The sequence below is a fragment of the Aspergillus nomiae genome (assembly GCF_001204775.2).
Source record: "Aspergillus nomiae NRRL 13137 chromosome Unknown contig00189, whole genome shotgun sequence".
Lineage (NCBI taxonomy): Eukaryota > Fungi > Ascomycota > Eurotiomycetes > Eurotiales > Aspergillaceae > Aspergillus > Aspergillus nomiae.
The window spans coordinates 1-20,718 of record NW_015378244.1 but is presented as its reverse complement, the minus strand read 5'-3'; the positions used below and the strand labels follow the sequence as shown (position 1 = coordinate 20,718).

At 47.2% G+C, this 20,718-nt stretch overlaps 6 protein-coding genes across 6 annotated transcripts; 4 read left to right on the top strand and 2 right to left on the bottom strand.

Annotated features, from left to right (window-relative positions):
- Window positions 1-472: 472 nt before the first annotated feature.
- On the top strand, window positions 473-2,132 carry ANOM_006825 (uncharacterized protein; the record flags this gene model as incomplete). Its single annotated transcript, XM_015552081.1, has 2 exons — window positions 473-1,373; window positions 1,438-2,132. 2 exons carry the CDS (start codon window positions 473-475, stop codon window positions 2,130-2,132), a joined length of 1,596 nt encoding a protein of 531 aa, XP_015405693.1.
- Window positions 2,133-3,456: 1,324 nt separating this feature from the next.
- Window positions 3,457-5,801, bottom strand: ANOM_006824 (CeGAL family transcription factor; the record flags this gene model as incomplete). The annotated part of the gene is made up of 3 exons (XM_015552080.1): window positions 3,457-4,846; window positions 4,911-5,647; window positions 5,697-5,801. The coding sequence occupies 3 exons, from the start codon at window positions 5,799-5,801 to the stop codon at window positions 3,457-3,459; spliced, it is 2,232 nt and encodes a 743-aa protein (XP_015405694.1).
- A 2,641-nt stretch (window positions 5,802-8,442) lies between these two features.
- Window positions 8,443-10,166, bottom strand: ANOM_006823 (coatomer subunit delta; the record flags this gene model as incomplete). The annotated part of the gene is made up of 4 exons (XM_015552079.1): window positions 8,443-9,349; window positions 9,407-9,603; window positions 9,657-10,100; window positions 10,164-10,166. 4 exons carry the CDS (start codon window positions 10,164-10,166, stop codon window positions 8,443-8,445), a joined length of 1,551 nt encoding a protein of 516 aa, XP_015405695.1.
- A 509-nt stretch (window positions 10,167-10,675) lies between these two features.
- On the top strand, window positions 10,676-13,241 carry ANOM_006822 (uncharacterized protein; the record flags this gene model as incomplete). The annotated part of the gene is made up of 3 exons (XM_015552078.1): window positions 10,676-11,836; window positions 11,887-12,738; window positions 12,819-13,241. The coding sequence occupies 3 exons, from the start codon at window positions 10,676-10,678 to the stop codon at window positions 13,239-13,241; spliced, it is 2,436 nt and encodes an 811-aa protein (XP_015405696.1).
- A 2,338-nt stretch (window positions 13,242-15,579) lies between these two features.
- On the top strand, window positions 15,580-17,352 carry ANOM_006821 (DUF803 domain membrane protein; the record flags this gene model as incomplete). The annotated part of the gene is made up of 8 exons (XM_015552077.1): window positions 15,580-15,684; window positions 15,772-15,815; window positions 15,870-15,895; window positions 15,993-16,083; window positions 16,158-16,248; window positions 16,306-16,466; window positions 16,520-16,811; window positions 16,863-17,352. Exons 1-8 carry the CDS (start codon window positions 15,671-15,673, stop codon window positions 17,350-17,352), a joined length of 1,209 nt encoding a protein of 402 aa, XP_015405697.1. The 5' UTR covers window positions 15,580-15,670.
- A 794-nt stretch (window positions 17,353-18,146) lies between these two features.
- On the top strand, window positions 18,147-20,718 carry ANOM_006820 (SacI domain protein; the record flags this gene model as incomplete). The annotated part of the gene is made up of 3 exons (XM_015552076.1): window positions 18,147-18,354; window positions 18,453-19,180; window positions 19,238-20,718. Coding segments are annotated over 3 exons (2,417 nt in total), but the record flags the coding sequence as incomplete, so codon positions are not given.

Below are 20,718 nucleotides of genomic sequence, written 5' to 3'. Positions count from 1 at the left end.
GAAAACAGACATACTGTATAATACAATTCTCAGTACAGAAAATTATTTTGTTTACAGGACAATCGTCCTGTGGAAGCATAGAAACTGTACATCTCGGGTTTAATACACAATGCCACTTTCGGAAGGTGCAGCATCACATGACGCTATTCCCGGCAACGTTCGTCAATGACCTATTTGGATTTCCCCACCAACTAAACTAACTCTGCGCCATAATCGAGTCCCAACCCTTTTACGCATACTAGAATGCATATGGTCGTATGCCTATAGTCTCTTCTTGCGGGGGAATATACGACGCTCTCATAATTGTGTAGAGGGATATCCAAATAACAACGCAAGCAACAACCATTTCAACCATATTGATGAGAATCAGCAGTACAGGCAATTCTACAGTTCCAATGTACTTTCAGGATTGTGACGCGAGTAGTGTGAAAAGGGCCTATATACAGACTTTCATCTCCTGAACTTATACGTCATGGAGCCAAGTCATTCTTCATTACCAGTTGAAATAGGAGCTTCGCTTCAAACACTGGGGTTTCACGATACTCAGGACGATCCCCCCTGCTCTCATTTGATAGGGGAGGCTTCCACTACTACTAAAAACCATATGGGGAGAAATTCGCCTCTAATTGGAGCTCAGCCAGCTGTAAAGGTTCTATCCAGCACCGGGGATGTGATTATCGAATGCGTTTCCCCAGACAACTCTCCTCCTGATTCTCCTGAAAACGCTAGTCACCGTTGGCAGGTCTTAAGTGATGATCTTATGAGGAACAGTCCCTACTTTCGGGCCTTGCTTGACCCTAATAAATTCTCTGAGGGCAGGGATTTCATCCAACAGAAGGCCAAGTGGAGCCAGGGTACCATTGCTAAGGGTGGAGATTCTTTATCTGATGATAATTCAACCCGGTATAACTTGCCAACAGTTAGGTTGCCGGTGGATCATCTCCCACAAAAGCTTGGGGTAGACGCTATTGAACTGTTCCTCCGAGTGCTATCGTTCAACTCATTTGATGAAGAGGAGAAAGCTAAGTTCGACGGGGAGCTCAGAATTCAGCCTACCTTATTAGTTGCTCGGTTGGTAGAGCTAGCTGATGCCTTCAACTCTCCTCATGTCATCCGGGAAGCTCTGAAAAGGTCCAGGTATGCTTTTGGGAAAGGAAGAGCTCCCTTGTTGAGATTTGATGCCTCGGTACTGAGATTGAGCGAGGACCGAATTCGGCAAACGATCTTCATAGCGAGGTTTCTTAATGAGTATACCATTTTCCAAATATGGACGCATGCGCTGATCCTTACTGGGTCAAAGTTTTGGGTAAATGGTGTGGAACCACCTACTTCAGCTACCGTCCGCTGGCGGTATCTTTCTGATGGTCTAGAAGGTAAAACTGGCTCTCTTTTATCATTATCTCAACATACGGTGTTTAGCCGCTAACAGGTCTATAGAAGAATTATACTATAGACGACAATGCGTTTTGAATACCATTACAGATCTTCAAGCGTACTTTCTCCGCGCTTTTGGCGCATTGGAGGAACCAGAACGCCCTAAATCGACCAGCGCATCGGGCGCAGTAACTGCGGTCCAATCTCGACAGTATCAATGTCGGTGTGGATTTGGTAATTCTAGTGCCTGTGACACCTTCCATCTGGGCCAAACGACCCGCTTTTTCACTCTGCGCACGAAGACCATATTCTTAGGATCTACCCTAATAGATCCGGATTTTGGCTTAGACTCTGAAGATGAGGATACAGCAGAACGTTCCCAACCCGCTGGGTCACCAAGCGACGTAATTTCAATCATCGCCTCTCTCAAACAGTGTCCTGATTATCAAATCGACACGAATCACAATGGTTGCGGCGTGCGACGCCGATTTCTTCCTCCTTTGGATTGCATAGAGCGGTTTGTGGGCGACGGTAGAGGCTTACTAGGTATTGAGTTACAAGACTGGGATAACAAGAATTGGTCATCTTCGTCCGGCTCGTGGGCAAATCGGTCACTTCGAAGAGCCCGTGTCATCGATATCCATCTGTCCAGGATCAGTTCTGTGCCCATCATGTCCGCGGGCTTATCACGACCCTCTTCTCAAGAAGAGAATGCTCGCTTGCTTTTTACAGCAAAGAAAAGGAACTGGGAAGCTTGATCTGAACAGTAGGCCCCCTGTCTGCGGCCCTGAAATTCATTCTTATGTCGCCATTACGTCTGCTTGAACGGATCTATTGTTACGAAGACACTATCGTTGGTAAATACAGGTATAGACTACGTCGATTGTGTACAGGCAATCTTGTATCTCCTTAGGGCATTACTATTGGGGGTTAAGGCTTAAAGTATATATTTATGTCGTTTTAGCGACGAACAGACTTAACACTGTCAGTGTTCGAAGGAACTGTGGGCATTCAATTTAAAAATTAGCACGACAAAGAGGAACATGCTTTTCTCCCAGTTTATTACAGATAGTGCCTTGCGGCAACAATACTCTTAACCATACAACAAGTAAAACATGGCTTTTAAGGAACCGGGGGTGAATGGCCAGCACATTGAACATCACAGAGCGATTTGGCATCTTGCTCATATCGGGAAGGAGGCCATGATCTAGTCGGCCGGTCAAGAGATTTGCTCATGTAGTAGGCTATACGTGTTCTGATCTCTTCAGTCTTTTCTTTCTCTTCCCACCCCCCTTCTCCTCTTCTCTTCCTTTTCTTTTTTTTACTTTCTTGGTCTTTTGTAGGTGCTAAATGCACTTGAGGAGTAAAAAGCTGTATGATTGTACAGTACCAGCAGGAATTTCTGGACAAATTTGAGGGTATTGACCTCATGATCTCAGGATTGAATAGTAGTGGGTTTGTAGTCCAGCGAAACCAAGCAAAACACTGGTACATTACATAGCCATGAAGGATCGCGTCTAGATAAACATTGTGTGTCTCAATCAGCTGTGTTGGCTTCCGCTTGGAAGCGAGTGTTGAGAGCGTCACGGTGAATTTATTCTGGAAAGGAGTGACTCCTCATCAACAAGACCTCATTTCACTGTTAAATACGTGTCGAGGTGGTGAATCATGTTTTGTTGATCTCGCTCGCAGGTGTGAAAGGCTCTCCTAGTAGCATGACTATATCTTCATTGTTTCCGTTGCGTAATTCGTGTAGACTTATTCTCCTCGTGTCTGTCATGTATGAAGACGGACAGGCGACGAACAGGCACCGCCGCCATCCATTAGTCGAGTACTGGGAGAGGGCCATTAGACATTAAATAGTTAAATCAACAGTAGCTTGTAATCAAGGATATGGGGCTAGCGAAAGACAACGTGTGTTGCAGAAGTTCTTTGAAGATTGGTGTTCCATGAGCATGACCTTGATTCAACAGGTGTAAAGGTTGAAAGCTCCATATTACTTGAAAGATATATGGTGCATTGTGCTATCTGGGACCATTTCGAATCACTGGAGATGCTGATGCCGGCTGTTTGTAATAGCTGTCATCCCATCGTTTCATCCCAATTATATGGCCCCAGTCTGATATCAATATCATCTTCGGAAGGGAAAAATGAACCGGTTATCTGACCCGTGTTAGGGTCGTAGGGTAAATAGCTGTCATAAAGATTGTGGACAGCGAAAATTTTCCCATCTTGCTCAAATTCATGTGTCTCCGGGACTTCCAGGTCAACTGACGATGGCCGGGCAAATGCGGCACTGGAATGGTCTACCGGTGACAATGGCATAGAACCTTCTCTGCCTGGGATACCATTGGGGGTGGCTACTCTTGTGGATCTGTGACGTGGATCGTGAAGTTCGTCACCGGGCGAGTTCTGTGAGGTAAGGCCCGCTATACAAGGGAAGCTGTGGATCTCAGTACCGCCATTGAAGCCAAGTCGGCGCAGGAACTCATCACACATTCTCCGAGCTTTTTCTGAGGCCATACTAGTCTCAGACATAACTGACAGCCAATCGTAGGACTTCTTAACTGCCTTTGACACCATGGCCGCTTTTTCAGGAACGTGTTGGACATGGAAAGAAAGCTCAATCAACAAGATGGCAGTTGCTTGCATAAGGAAATGTAATATGCACCACCATGGAGACAATTTGTGAAGTAATGCCGCTTCCAGAGGCTCAGGAAATAGTCTCAACAAATGGCAAGCTGATTCTACACATTCAACTGCAGCCTTCCTGCAGAATTCTTCCGATTTATCACCAAGTGCACTTGACTCTATACGGCGAAGGCACGGCTTTGTGACCCCAATCTTCGTACTGTAAAATGTGAGAGCTAGGCTCATTCTGTGGGTTGCCGAGCCTTGCGAAGTGTGTGTAGAGGTAAAATCGTAAGCAGCGGGCAGATTTATAAGCCAGGAATCAAGATCAAGCATGAGTCCTCGTATCGCAAATTCCATACTTGACCAAGGCTTTTCCACCCCATCAGGGCTGTAGAGTTTGTTTGTCATCCTTTTCGCAATTGAAGTCAATTTTACCAACTGCAAGAAGTATAATGACTTGCACGGTGCAGCGGCGTTTGCATCTGCGCTCTCTATCCCTTTACCTGTGTCCTTGGGGTCTGGATTAGGCGAAGAACTCAAGGCCAGACCGGGTTGGCTAAGGCCCTCTAGTGTGGAACGACTTATGAGGTGCATTACCGATTCTTTGCGAAAGTCGCTCTCATCGAAAGGGACAGGGAGAGGGGTCGTGCAGGCGCCATCTATGATGCAGGAGGGTCGGCCTGTCATCACGCTGAGACGATGCTCGAGTGTGTATAAAGCCCACCACACACGGTATCTTATTTCTTTAGATGTGTCGGAAGTGCATGTCCCTATATTGCGTAAATGCAACCCAAGGCTCAGTGCACTTCGCACAGCACTACCACAGAGCTTCCATGACCTGGATCTATCCGTAAGCGTGGCGAGCTTTACAATCGAAACGCAGATACCCAACGCAAGCTTACCGATTCATATGGCCGGATGATAACATATAGAATGACGCCAACCCTTCAACTTGTAACTGTTGTAGATCAGAATGGTGCAGCAGTTGGCCCTCAAGACTCATGTTTCTCGCTCTTATGAAGTATGAATAGTGATCATCCCTATCCCTTCTCCATTCTGCATTGGTCAAATGGGCATATCTTGCACCAATAGCAAAGATGAGGTTCAATATGGCAAGCCACTTGTTTCCTGGTTTCAGGGACGGATTATTGAAGAAAGCTTGAAATTGTGATGCAAATGTCGAAATTCCGATTATGGGAAATGAAGGATGTACAGAACTCAAGTACGCATTGAAAAGTTTTGTAGCAGTGTCCTTAGACGGGAGCTCGAATGTGTCGAGTCGCTCAATGGTAGGCATGTCGAAGTCGTCAAGGTGATAATTTGACGAAGCTATCGGCCCATCACAGTAGGATGTCAAAGCCGGTGAAGATATACCAGAAACTGGATGACATACCTCGCACCCAGAGTCCACATATTTGCTTAACATCTGCAGCCAAGAGATCTCGGAGCTTTTACCAATGAAACCCGTAGCCCGTGTGAAGTGATCCCGATTAAAATCTTCATCGGTGTGGGCGGCAACATGCGACACAAGCGAAGTAGCTGAAAGATAGGGCTCTGATCCCAAGGCCCAAAAGAACTTCCTATCCTCCGGCGTAGCGGCGTATGGATCAGGCTGTGCGGTCGATTCAGCAGCTGATTCCTGCTTTCACTTAGTATATAGAGGATGAGGAAGGGTTATTCACACCCACTGCCAGTGCAAAACTCATCAGCTGCTCATCAGAGATACCGAATCGACTGCTCAGTTTTCTAAGGACATCTTCATAGGCCTGTATCTTCCCTTCCAAGCTAGCCATCTGTCTTTGAAAGATGTTTATGAATGTTGGCATGTTCAAGGCACCAAGGACGTAGAAGATGAAATCAAACAATGCCACTAACCTTTTAGATTTCTCTCGCTTTCCGTCAGTATAACAACATATAATTCCTGCCTCCTTACAATTCCGGCAACCTGACTTATCACCCGTGCATTTTGTCTTCCTCTGCCTGCAAGATTCGCATGCTCGACTAACATGGCGACGATGGAACCTCCCGGGCGAGGTAAAAGCAGACTCAGCTCCTTCTGCCAGTCTTGGTATGGCCATTTTTCTGCTACCTAAGAGATGATCTATGTCATGTGCGGGTGGCGGGGCCATCGGAGTGTCCTGCACGTTATTAGGAGCATAAACACGTGAAAATGCACAGAAAGTAGGATATTTGCTTCAGTGCTCATATGGACAGATCATACCCCATGGCTGTAGCTTTTTGCATCAGAGGAAGATGCACTGAACATAGTAGACTGGTCTTTCCAGGAGAAAAATTGCAGGTTAATCATCGTGTAATGCAAGCGACATGGGTACATCGGGGACTTGAAAAATAAATATATATATGTCTCTCTTCTCTACAGAGGAAAGCAAACAGGACAAGTACCAAGGCTTAACTATAAAGTCAATATGTAAGAGACGCATACCTGAGAAAATAAGGTTCTTACCTCTGTGCGTGCCAGAAATTATTTGCTTCTGTCGATCAAAGTTGATTTTTGGATTCTAAGGAAACATCCCAAAAGATGTCGCCATTATCAATGTGGCACTGAGACACCACTCACAGCATATCCCAGAAAGCAAGTCAAGAGGTGTCTCGAGACATATTTAACCACTGGAATCATGCCAATATAGGAAAATGAAACCCTGGAGGGGAAAAATATAAATAAAAATAAGAAAGTTTGTCGGAATGGCAGAGCGCCATGTGGGGGTCATTGCCCAGAGACATTTTCATGGATATCTGAAACCCATAATGCGCAGTTGTAATGGTATAGAAGCCCGAGTCAGGTAGGTTCTAGATGGATCGGGGAACTGGGTGTTCACCGCCGATACCTAATAAGGCGATCAAGCTGTTGCCTATAAAGTCATTGGGTCTCTTTAACCGGGTGGCGGTTGACACTCGACAGGGGATATCCATCGTACCCAAATGTCGCCTTAGACGCCGTACAGGGGAGCCAATGTGACATGCAGTGGAGTATGGTTGATCGGTCACACCTAGAGCCGCCCTGCACGATCTCATTGGCTTCCACCATTTCAGCCGTCTGCCCATTTTCAGATGGAAGAGCCTCTCACAGGGCTGGTTGAACATGGTCTAGAATCACTCGTCTCCGTCTTGTCCCTACATGTAATGCCTATGCGAGAATGCATCTTTGGCGTTGCTATTAGATGTTGCAGCAGTCAGGTTAAAGGTTAAGTGAATTGAAATATCCAGAATGACGGGGCGATCCATAGTTGACATGACCGGTTGGAAACTTGACAAGCCAAGTTTCGATATTTCGTCTGAGGGTTAGTAAGACATACGCACGGAAATTACGCCCCTCGCGCCTTGGTTGACTGAGATCCCCGTCGACTTGCCCTTACACCCCACCTGATCGCCAAGGGGATGACCACTTGGGGCAGTGGCGTAGAAGAGGGGAGGATACCCCAACAGCTTCCCAGGACTCCTGGTTACCGTACTTTAAACGTGATCCAATAGCCAGTAGCTCATGTGAAATAGTTTGCACCTCCTCACCGAAAGGCTGACCATCCATGGCGGAGTGTTGGGGGTACGGAGAAGCATGGAGGATCAATCAATGAGAGGATTGACAGAGTGTTGTATACACTAAGCATGAGCCGAGAGTCGTTTATGCCCTTTTCAGCTTTGTCCTCCGTGGCTCCGCCCCGTCATGGCGGATGGGAGACTGTGCCTATCGGTGCTGACGTCTTTCATTACATCCGAATGACCCAGTTTCGACGACATCCATTTAATCGAGAGCCATGGTCAGCGCGGGCTAAATGTCTCATTCTCGCCCATACGCACATACTTCAATATTAGTATCGGGTGCTGTCGATGCCGAGTGTCCAAGATCAGGGGTGGTTCAAGAGCGAGAAGCACGCCGTAATGACCAAAGAACACTAAAGGCAGGTGACTTGACAATTGCCACATAATAAAAAGACAACAAAACTTATCGTTTCATGTGCCCTCCTGTCGTCCTACGAAGATTGAAATTAATTCCACCAAGGAGAATAAAAAAAAGAAAAAGAAAAATATACATATGTATAATCCAGAGACACAACCCTATCGACTTTCTAATTAGATTCTGTGTTTCCTTAAGTGACCTATGTTCAGTAGCGGTCAATATATGGTTGGAACAGACTTGCCCCTTTTGTGAACCTAGGTATGTAGAAATATGATCTTTGGTATAGATCGCCTATACTCAAAGTAGACCCCAAGAGTGCTAGCCCCTCCCTTGGTTTAAAATCGTGTACACCGACTTTACCATTCTCATATAGACAACTAGGCAGGGATGATAATTTGAATTGAGAATATAAGAACAAAAGAGCCCTGGTCAACAGTATTAGAGGAAAAGAGGAAATTTGCAGTGATAAAATCTTGAAGGCAATCCGAACATCATTAGTACTCTATACACCCAAAACGGTATTACTTGATCAAATAACCATCTGCAATGCTCTTCACCTCCTTGCTGAACCCGGTTTCTTCGCCATCCATCTCCAATAGAGAGACGGCAGTAACATCAACCTCAACGAACGGATTCGTTTTGGAGAAACGAACGTTCATCGGGAAGAAAATATTTTCATCAGAATCGCCGGTAGATTCAAACTCGAAGCTACCAGACGCGTTGGTTTCATCCACTGTTCCGATGTTCCAGTCGATGCTATCTCCGGTCACTTCGTACACAGCATCAAAACTAGATACAGACGGTTCTATTTCGCCATATGGAATAGTAACAACAACGTCACGCAGATCGTCCGACCCAGTGAGCTCGTATTCAACGGTGACTGTAGTGGAATCGGATCCCTTGTTCACCCAGACGGTGAAGGTGATAGGGAGCATATCAGCATTATCCGAGCTAGCGACACGCCAACGCAGGACGCCGATTGAGTTATTAACCGGGAATCGCTTGGTCGAATCCTTTAGTTGAATGGCAGATGAGTCGGTGAAGGCAGCCTTATCAACATTTGGATGTGTACGGAACTGAGCTCCATGAGTAGGGTTGGTGGCAAGGTCAAGTTTGACCTTAGTGAATGACGGATCGGAGATGCGGAGCTGTAAGTCGCCCTTGACTTCGAAGGATTTCAGAGCACCTTCACGTGTAAGACTGGCAGAGATTGTTTCTGCAATAGTAACGTGAACAGGATCCCGGTCAACAGAGAGAGAGGCGCGAGCAGACGAAGTCTCCCCGACGACAGGACTTGAGACTTGGGGGGTGACTAGAGGGCTAGACTCCTCAGATTCGGGGCCCAGATCGCCGCGGACTTTCTCGTATATATCCGTGGTTTTTGACTTCTTTCCCAGCTGCATGCCCTTCCCTCTAGTTGGCAATGGCCTGAAAAATGTCGCCTGTTAGTGACAGCAACAAAGGTAGCAATATACAGACACATACTTGGCAAATGACTTCTTCTTCTCTGCTTCATAGGAATCGTAGGTATCGGGTACGGCAGGTCGCGATGGGGGAGTATAGACAGGATAGGACGGGGTGCGTGGAGCCATGGCACGACCGGTGCGAGCTGCCTCCTTTCGCTGCATCTCCAGTTGTTTGGCTTTTCTTTTGCGCTCCTCGCTCGCCTCGAGTTCTTTGTTCTACAGAGTAAAGTCAGCAAGGAACCAGCCGCTTGCCTAGTAGAGATATCTACCCGTTCAATAATCTCTTGAATTCTCTCCTCGTGACTCTCCATTTCCAAGAAAGTCTTGATCTGCGACAGCGATAGATTCTCCCTGTATCCCAGCGTCACTAGCTCGTCATATGCGCTGAGGAGCTCGAAAGCATTGCGCAAAATTTCCCGTTCATCTAAGCTCTTGCAAATACTGGTAGTAACTTGGGCAAACAGGTGGAGGCTATCGATGTCTTGCAGAATGTTGGATTGACGGTTGGTAATCAGGACAATGTATAGCTCATCCAGGGGCTGGTACACAAAGCGGACATTGTCTTGTTCAACGGTGGTATGTTGGGTGCCAGAATCTGCCAGTTTCGGGAAGGATGCGAGTAAAGCTTCGATTCTGGAGCGAGAAATCTCACGGAACTGGCGCGAAAGAACTGCTTTACCCCCGCGGGTGCATATGGACGCTGCGAGTACGACCTGTGTTTGTGTGTTGACAACGGTCAGTAAGATTTAGTGGGATCACTAAGAGTGGCAACAGACCATGACTGTATAATAAACGGTCTAAATCCGTCTCAATGGTAGTCGAGCAGAATGGCAGCTTTAGTCGAATGACCGATTGTCTGAAAGCGTGTCCAGACTGTGACCGAATGCAATGCCAGGTATTCCACTCCAGCGGCGGAGCCGCTTGCTGTTCACTTCTGTCTCTCCGTTGGCCCGTGCACAGCGCTACCCCCTCGCTTACCACAGCACAAGAGAGAGACTGAGAGAGCCCAACTTTGCCGCTGGCGACCTCTACACGACTAACAACCCGTCAACCCGTCACCGACCTCTATCTCCTTTCTTTTTATCTTTCACTTTTCTCCCATACTGACGGTTGTCGAAAGGGTCTCTATCTATTCTACTTTACGTGTTGGTTGAGACCTTCTTTTTTCTTCTTAGTAAGCGTAGCAGGCACACCTATAACTATTCAAACTCCAACCTTGACAGCTGGGACGCCACGCTGAAATCTTACGCGATTCCCTTTACCTGTTACTTTTTAATACATTCATGCCATGGCCACAACCTCTTCATTAGCCTTTTCTGCAATGGAACCCCCTGTCATTGATGACACGATGGAGATGGCATCACCTTACCAGGGGCATGCCGATGATTTCGACATCGACCTTGATGTCATGGATGACCAAGCTTCAAACACCGACAGAGATATGATAGGGGCCGACGAATATGAAGAAGCTCCTCATGGAACAGAATACGAACAAGACGACCCGAACGATGCGGATATGATAGATGAGGTCGCCGAACCAGCCATGCTCGATGTGGACGACCAGTATGCAGAGACAAGCTACAGTGTCGAGATGCAGTACGGCACCGAGAAGATTTATGAGGCGGAAATGCTAGAAGATGATTACGATGAAGACATTGATGCCCCTGTTCCAGAAGTCCCTGTACCCGAATCTCAAGAAGCCCCGACATCCCTTGAGCCTGCAGATAATCAAGTAACATCAGAACAAATTTTAACCAAAAAGAATGAAAGCGATGAGGCCGCTAGCGAAAATCACACTGCGGAAGCCCATTCCGTGAATGATGCCGAATCCGCACCCCCCAAAGATGACGCACCTAAAGAATATTTTTCGGAAGAAGCTCCCCCAGGGCACCATCATGAAGATGAAAACAAGATCGCCCAAGAGGCTGAAGTGGACCAGCCTGAGTCTGCAGAGGTGGATAATAACGTCGTTGACACTAACCAACCAGAACAAGCAGATATACACGAAATTCCTAGTGATCATGAGGATCATACAGCTGGCGCCGAAAACCCCGAAGTCCATGAAGATGATGCAGATGAAAGTCGGCAAACAGGGGACAAGAACAAAGAACTGGAACCGGAAGAAAAGAAAACCACAGAGCATGACACAGAACATGATGAGTCTCATGGGCAGGAGACAGAATTTGCAGAAGACGACGAGCAAGAGCAGGATACGACTAAGGATTCTTCGTTGTATCCTGTGAGAGTGTACTACCAAGACAACGAAATCTCACTATTCCCTCCCCAGGAGGGTGACTCCTCCGAGACATTTTTTCTCGAAGATGAAAATCTCGCATACGCACCATTAGGAGAACTCTTTCAGTCCTGCCGTCGAGTGCTCCAAGGAAATGTTGGAGAGAATGATGTTCTCGTTATGGATATTGATGCTTTGAACATTCAGCTAACTGAGGTTCGTCAGCCTTCCAATGTTCATTGTACAGATGCTAACTGACAACCTAGGATTCTTTACATATATCAAAGGTGACTTTGTGCCAGATTGTGGATCTGTATCTCCAGCTGTGTCACAATGATGGAATTGATGAACCTGAGCCGCTCTATCTAAGTCTCACCACGAAATTGAATATACCTGCGGAGGTGTCCGACCTTCTCCTGGCTGCCAGCGAAGGAAAAGGGCTGTCTGAAATCCATTCATGGGATGGCTATCAAGAAGTGGAAGCAGTTTCGGCAGAAATCTTTGAAGGAGATGATCAGGAAGCGAACTCCGGCGAGGAACAGCAAGGCATCTCCGATCAACAAGAGCATCACCCCTCTGAGTCGCAGGAAGTTGATGAAACCCAGTCAGATGTCCACGAGCGGCAAGTTGCGGAGGCCCAACCGGATGAACAATATCCAGAAAGTGACGATGTAGGTGCTGATCCATCGGGTGGCACCATTGAAGAGATCAACGATGATGGTGAAACCACAACCCCCCCTCAGCCAGAACTTGAGAACCCTGAGCTTCACGATCATCAGTCACTAGATGAAGAACCGTATGACTCTGAGGAGGAGCAGCATACAGAATCGACTGCTACTATCACTAATTTCTCGGCAACTGATCTGACAGAGGAACAGCCAAATCCTGACGACTCTACGGATGCTCCACATGATGATCACCAAGCCCATGATAACCATGAAGCACAATACGGCCTGGGAAGCGCCAGCGACGGAGACTATCCCGAAGAGGGAGAGATTTCGATCAATCCCAATCACAATGACAGTACCGAGGAGGTTGAGGCCGATGCTTCTGATCATGGACATGATCATAATGCAGCTGAGTCAATCACAGAAGAGCTTCGGGAGGAAACTTCGAAAGTACTTGATGAAGACAATCAGTCCGAGGCCGAGGCGCTACGTCTCAATATCAAGACGATGAAACCGAAGAGACATTGCAGGGCAATAAGAGTGATGCTTTGCCTAAATTGGATAACACTGGCTCAGATCTGTCAGGAAACAATGTTCAACCCAGCCCCGACCTGGCCGATGACTCATTAGGCATCGCCGAGGACATCCTAAATAGTCCTATTCGAAACTCGTCGACTACGGACAATGATATCGAGGGCACAGACCTCCCTGAGGAATTTAATGATGCGACTGAGCATATCGCCTCAAATCATACCACCCAGGAAATCGAAGAGTTGCATTTTGACGACGAAGATTATCTGGATCTGGGGATCGCAGAAGATCTCGGTGATGCTGAGGAGCTTGACACAAAATCACCTGGCCCAGCATCTACTAAACGACACCGCGAGCCGGAAGATGAGTTCGAGCTGGCCGAGAGTCCTACACCGGACGCTAAACGTTCCAGATCATCGTGATCTCCAGTTTTATAAGTTTCTTACTTTCCAGTCTAGAACTCCACTCTGGGCTATGCGGGCCGTTGTTGGTCTTGTCGAACCAGACACTACACCTTTCGGTTCATACTGATTACAGTATTGTTTCCGCCAGGGTCAACTATGACCTAACTACTAATAAAACTATCCAGCGTATCGAGTCTCACAAACACCTCACTTTTTCAGGTATGTATCACCCTCATAACTCATTGATTCCCTCTCGAGGTATGCTCTTCAACGGTATACCTTCAACCCTCTCGTTATGCGAATACGGCTCGTAAGTTTAGGTTTGTACACATTATTTCGACTTGAGACTACCTAATATCCTCCTTTCATCTCACCCCCCTTTTGTTGCATTGCTTGTGACTTCTGGCTCGAGTGATACCACTTGATGGTTTCGGCGTTATACGGCGTGTAAGGTTTTCTCATCAAAAAGCGCTATACCCAGATAGCAGTTCAGCACCGGTGCCGTGGGTTATTCACCTTTTGGGCCCTTGCCTCTCAAGGGGTGCACAATGATATCTTAGTTCTCATCTTGATCTACGGCGTTTCTTCTGAGGATTTTGCTGTCGCTTTCTTTGTATTCAGGGGAGGGTTCAGTATTTGAGACTAAATAAGGTGGATGGATGTTTGTGTTGGTACGGCGGGGAGTCCCGGGTAGCCGTACGGAGTAAAGAGATCATGCTAATTATCGATGTTGATTGACTGCTATAGCCTATCCGTAATACTTCTCTCCGTATTTGACCTGTTCAATCATGGAATTTGCTGCTCGATGCAAGTGTTCATCATGGAGGAGACAGCTATGCCTGTGTTAATCGCAAGTCACGTGCCCCCGAATAGGTAGCCTGCCATCCGCGCAGATTGATTTTAGGTTACAGTAGTTCCAGGGACAGTGCATAGGGTTAAAGTATCTCCGAGCCTGGACGGCCTCTAAAGTGAGGGGTTGCTGGGGATAGAATTTTGGGAGGAGGCAAATGGGTGTGCATATTGTATAATTCCTGAAATTCCGATATAGGCATACGTACATAATCTCCAGAGGGGCTGGGAGTGGGTGGATACCTCGGCAGTTAAATTAGGACCTCGTGCCAGGCTATTATGATGATAGGGATTTTCAAGGTTGAACAGAAGAACTGGAAGAGGATAACGAGGCGAACAAGGGTAACGTATCATATCACATGATACCTGTAGTACCCTGTCAAGTAGTATCTGGTGTAATATACTGGTAACCAACTTCTGCGCCAGGGACTGGTAACAATAACCACTGTACGGAGTAGCGCCGGGAAACAGATTGCAGAGTGAGCCCAAATTAACTAATTAATCATTCTTAGACAACATATGAGATTCCCCAAGATGTGAAACGCCGATCAGACACACAGGGACGGTTCAACAAGGAGCACCAAGGGGCTTGCGCGTTGGGCGCTGGCTAGTGATTGGGTGGCGGGTTGTGGCCACCTATGGTCCTTCATTACAGAACCTAGGTTGGGTTATGACCCTTCCAGAAGAGATGGTTTACCCTGTCCACGGCGTGAGAGGTAGTGGACATACATACAGTACAGTACATAGATACGGACATGTATTGTCTTCAACAACACCTTCAATGGGTTTTATGATGATATACAGTGAAACCGCTTTGGTACATAATATGGGGATTCTTCTTACTGTATGGTAATCGCAACAATATCCTACTCCATCGTAGTACGCAAGGTTGGCACTCTATTATTAGTATGGTGGCGCGGGATTGGTAACTATACTAATTGGGGAGACTTGAGTACTGTATTGATTTCGATTCTTTGCACTGTTGACCTTGGGGTTGTATAGGTTTCAATGTTCCGAGAGAGCAAGGAAGGGAATCAAGGATCTCACTCTTTGACGCCTGTGATAATTTTTTTTTTTTTCTTTTTTTCTTTTCTCCAGCTCCTCTCCAAAGCAGATTGTGGGCTTTACTCATCGCCTCCAACCACTTACGCGTCCTAAAACAGTCCGGTTCCGTCTACTGGGAAGAGAAAAAATCCCCCCACCGCACGAGCGCAGGCAGCCAAGCCAACCTCAGGCCAGCCTCTAGAACCGATCAGGGAAGGCCGACAAGTAACCTTGAAGCTCTCTTTCAATCGCAGGAGTTCTCGACCAACACTCTTTAGAAAGTCACTAAATCCAACAAACCTCCAAATAACTTGCGGGAAACACCTTTATTCCTTTTCTTACGACCGAATTATTCCAGTGTTGCTGTTATTCTTCGTCTTCCTGGATAGAGACGTTCATTGTTGGTGCGCCCCGGATGCTTGGCTAGTCGACCGAGAGCCAACAACGACCCAATTCCTCTTCCCCATTTCGCTTTCGATTCTATTTCCCAAGGCGGCTGCTAGCATTGGAGTACATACAACAGGGGGAGCCTTTAGCTCCTAAGATACGTCAATATGCTCTCCGATAAGTATGCATAATCTGTTATGCCCTTGATTGTTTGATTCTAGGGGCCTCATGACCATGGTGTTCTGACCGGCCTTTCCGTTGTGTACAGGTACATAGGCCTTATCTTGGCCATCCTATCAACAATGGCGATAGGTATGTATTCCTCTCGGAGATTCATGCGAAGACCCAGAATTGACCATATGCTAGGCACAAGTTTTGTTATTACCAAAAAGGTCCGTTCGCTTTCGTTCAAGCTTTCAACTCGTCCCTCCTCTCCGCCCGCCTATACTCTCCTCGGTTCGAGATTTGAAACTAATCAATCGTGTGCAGGGGTTAACGCACGCCTCTGAACAACATGGGTTCGAGGGAGAAGGATTCTCATATTTAAAAAGTCCGATATGGTGGGGTGGTGTTATCACATGTACGAATACTCCTGCTGTTGCCTACCGAAAGAGAGATATACAGAAGGGATATGGAGCTGACAGCGATCGGTAGTGGCCATTGGAGAAGTCGCGAACTTCGCAGCCTACGCTTTTGCGCCTGCAATCCTTGTTACCCCTTTGGGCGCATTGAGTGTCTTGATCGGGTAAGAGTTGTCCTCCAGCCTAGTGTTGTCTGTGCGATTTGCTGACGGAAGGTGAAGTGCGGTCCTCGGTTCCTATTTTCTCGATGAGAAATTAGGCACATTGGGTAAAATGGGCTGTGCTTTGTGTCTGCTTGGCTCCGTGGTGATTGTGCTTCACGCGCCTCCTGACAAGCCTGTCGAGACGATCGAAGAAATTCTGCACTATGCCCTCCAACCCGGTATGTACAGTCCCAATAGCACTCGGCGCACAACTAACATCGGCTTTCAACAGGATTTCTTCTCTACTGCCTCGCTGTTGCGATTTTCTCTACTGTCATGATCTACCGAGTTGCGCCGGTTTATGGCAAAAAGAATCCCCTCATCTTTATCTCGATCTGTTCCACCGTCGGCTCCGTCTCCGTCATGTCCGTCAAGGCTTTTGGCATTGCCTTGAAGCTTACCCTTGGTGGTAACAACCAATTCACGCACGCATCAACCTACGTTTTCTTGATTGTTACGGCTTTCTGTATCCTCACCCAGATGAACTATTTCAACAAGGCGTTGAACCAATTTTCTACCTCGATGTAAGTAGGGTCGCGCCATAACGCAACCGCAGCTGACATATTCTTTTCTAGAGTCAATCCTCTTTATTATGTGACGTTCACGACGGCCACACTGTGCGCTTCCTTCATCCTTTTCAAGGGCTTCAACACCACTGACGCTGTCAACACGATTTCGTTACTTTGCGGGTTTCTCATCATCTTCTCCGGCGTATATCTTTTGAATCTCTCCCGACATGACCCAGATGGGCGGCAGATGCTGAACTCCAAGCTAGACGATGAAGGTGTGCCAACTGATGGAATCGCAAGCTTCCAAACCCGCCGGTCTATGCAGTCCCGTCGGAGCAACGAGCCCCACCGTCGAAGCTCGTCAAGCCTTGCCTTCCTGAATGGCAATGGAGACCGTGAAGGCCTGATCCACGCTTATGATGTGGAGAATCAAGCCTATGGGCTGTCAGAGTTAGCTGAGGAAAGTGACGGAGAGCCAGGCCCCACGTATAAAAATAAAAGAAGCGACGAGGTAGAACGCACCTCTCATCAACCCAACAAGCATGACGAGCCATAGTATGACGGTCTCTCTCAGTCTCTCTTTGATCTGCTGGTTTTCATTTACGACGAGATTACTGCTGTTACGTTTTTCCTTTCTCCCTTTTGCTTTTCCCCCACTCGGTCATGCGTTGCTATTGCCACCATCCGACCCAAGAATCTTGTTTTATGGCTGCATTGTACTTTTACTTCTCTTCAAGCGCAAGAAAATATACCAGGCTGAGGAACCAGGGATGCTCATGAGTCATTTGAACTGAATTGGACAATTTTCATTTTTCCGTTTGTTTTCTTTTTCGTCTTTATTCCCCCCTCACACTTTGCCTTTCTGGCCAACTCCTTGACCGGAGTTAGAAGAGGAACAGTTATCTGCGATAAACAGATTTGTATATACGCATCGTTGTCAATTTTGAGATAGACATTGTGCATTGTCTCTTTGGGATTAATTTGTTGGTATTCTTCTGAGGACTCTTGTTAAGAGGGTCAACATAAAACGAGAAAGAAAATAATAGGTAAAAAATTATACACATACTGAGCGGAACGTGGGGTACCTGAACCGATGAAGTCAGCGAGTGGAGATCAGCTGTCCTTGTTCAAGCTAAGCTATATGTCTTACATGACCGCCACTATTTTCGTCCCATGACATACCCTTGGCTTGCGAAGAGATTCTTGCGAACGACGGTATGGGCTATACGTTTCAATGAATAATGCAGGATAGAGGAAAGAAAAATTTCGCCGAATTTAAACCCCTCCCATCCTGCACAGTTCCCGAAGCTAGCGCGATTCTCCGCCTCCACGAAACTGATAACCGGCGACATGCCAGCCTTGTTGCGAAAACTGGGGATCTTCGCTGCCGTTGATGGACTAATTCTCCAGTATCCTGGGAATGGGTTGCGACATAATGGAACCGGTGAACCTTCCTCGATACGGATTGACTATAAAACCAGCAGGGTCTCATTCATACCAACCTACCCCGCGGACCAAGATGAGCGCGATTCAGGTTTGGAGGCTTTTGGCCTTGTTGGTGAGTAGGCCTTTGATCCTCATAACCCCCTGTATCCTCATATTGTTTGCTGTTGCTATCTTAGCGGATTTTGTGTTGATAACCGAATGGTACCAAAGGCTTTTTGACCGTTGCGTCATATTCCTTTCTCATCTCTATAACTCAACGCCAACAGGTTGCGCAGATCCAAGGAAAGCCTGTTTACACTATTACCAATGTTGCTGTCATACCAACTTCGTCACAGGAAGATGCGAGCCGCGCAATTTCCCAGGCAAAAGAACAACTCTTGCAAGGTGAAGGTGGGCAAGACGAGACTGCTTCAGAGGAGAGTATATCCGATGTAGAGACTGATAGTGAGGACCTCGATGTTGGCACCGTCCCCTCTTCCCCGGTCCGAGAGACTCTCAATGTTAGAGGCCATAGTGTCAGCAGTATTGCAGAAGATGTAATCGGGAAAAGGGCACGTTTCGGGCGCTTCGCGACAAATTGGTTGTCGAGGAAGACTCTTGGATTACCAGGATTTGGTACAGTAGCTCAGGAAACTACAGACACGTCTAAAAATGCCGATCAAAAGACGGTACATCCTGTGGACATAGACGTGAACAAGGAGAGTACCGAAGCAACCGCGTCAGAAGTCGACGTTTCGCTGCCGCAGAGCGCAGGGCAGCCGTCATCAACCGATCCGACGGTTGAATTGCTACCAAAATTACTTCGTTACACGAAGTTGCTTTTTACATCGAATAATTTTTTCTTTGCCTATGATTATGACCTCACTAGACATATTGGCGGGCAAAATTTGGCACTCAACAACAGCCATCTGCCCTTACACAAGGTAGTGGACGAGTTGGTAAGTAGGAGAAGTGCACCTGTGGTCTAATCACACTCTGCTAACCTTAGAGCTCAGTATTTCTGGAATAAACATCTCATGGAACCATTCATCACAGTCGATGCCCATAGTTTCGTGTTGCCGCTGATGCAGGGTTTTGTCGGTCAGAGGGAGTTCACCGTGGCGACTACAGAAGACCATCGATCGACAGGACCGGACAATCCTCAAGAGAGCTCTGAGGGGCGTATCTTAGGTGAACCACATGAATCGCAAGCCCCTTGTGCCGATAAGCGAAACTTCCTCCTTACCTTGATTTCTCGGCGGTCGGTCAAGCGGCCTGGCCTCCGATATCTACGCCGTGGTGTTGATGACGAAGGGAATACTGCCAACAGCGTAGAGACCGAACAGATTCTCTCTGACCCTGACTGGGATCCTGCACGAAATGTCTACTCCCATCTTCAAGTGCGTGGGTCCATTCCGCTATACTTCTCTCAGTCACCCTATGCTTTCAAGCCCGTTCCCGTGCTACATCACTCGCCAGAAACGAATCAGCTCGCCTTCGATAGACACTTTCGGAACTTGAGTCGAAAGTACGGCAAGATCCAAGCGGTTTCACTCATTGACAAGCATGCGGGCGAAAAGAAGCTAGGGGAGCAGTATGAAAAATATGCGCAAGCTATGAACCAGTCAGGAGGGATTGATGGGACACAGCTTGGCTTAGAGTGGTTTGATTTTCACAATGAGTGCCGTGGAATGAAGTTTGAGAACGTCAGTCGACTTGTGAATAGCCTAGAGAGCACCTTGAACGAATACAGCGACACAGTTGTACACAACAACACTGTTATTCGGGGACAAACAGGCATCGTCCGCACTAACTGCATGGACTGTCTAGATCGTACAGGAGTCGCACAATGTGCCTTCGGTCAATGGGTCTTGGAGCAGGAGCTAAAGCAGGAGGGCATCGACATTGACCTTGGTGGCGATTCTTCAACGCAATGGTTCAATACCCTTTGGGCAGATAACGGCGATGCCATCTCCAAGCAGTATTCCTCAACAGCAGCTCTGAAAGGTGATTATACTCGAACAAGGAAACGGGACTATCGAGGTGCATTGAACGACCTAGGACTGACTTTGACACGATACTTCAATAACATTGTCAACGACTATTTCTCACAGGCGTGTATCGACTACCTGCTAGGAAATGTTTCCACGCAGGTGTTTAAGGAATTCGCAACAGAGATGCAGACAGCTGATCCAGGAATTTCAGTTCAAAAGCTCCGTCAGAATGCTATAGATACGAGTTGCAGGATTGTGATCAGCGAACAGTCGGAGGAGTTTCTAGGGGGCTGGACGATGCTTACTCCACGGCAACCTAATACTCTGAGAACGTTGCCGTTCGAGGAGGCTGTTCTCTTGCTCACAGATGCTGCCATATACAGCTGCCGGTTCGATTGGAACATCGATAAGGTGTTGTCATTCGAACGAATTGATCTGCGCTCCGTAACACGAATCAACTACGGCACATACATCACTTCCATTCTGACCGACACCCAAACTGA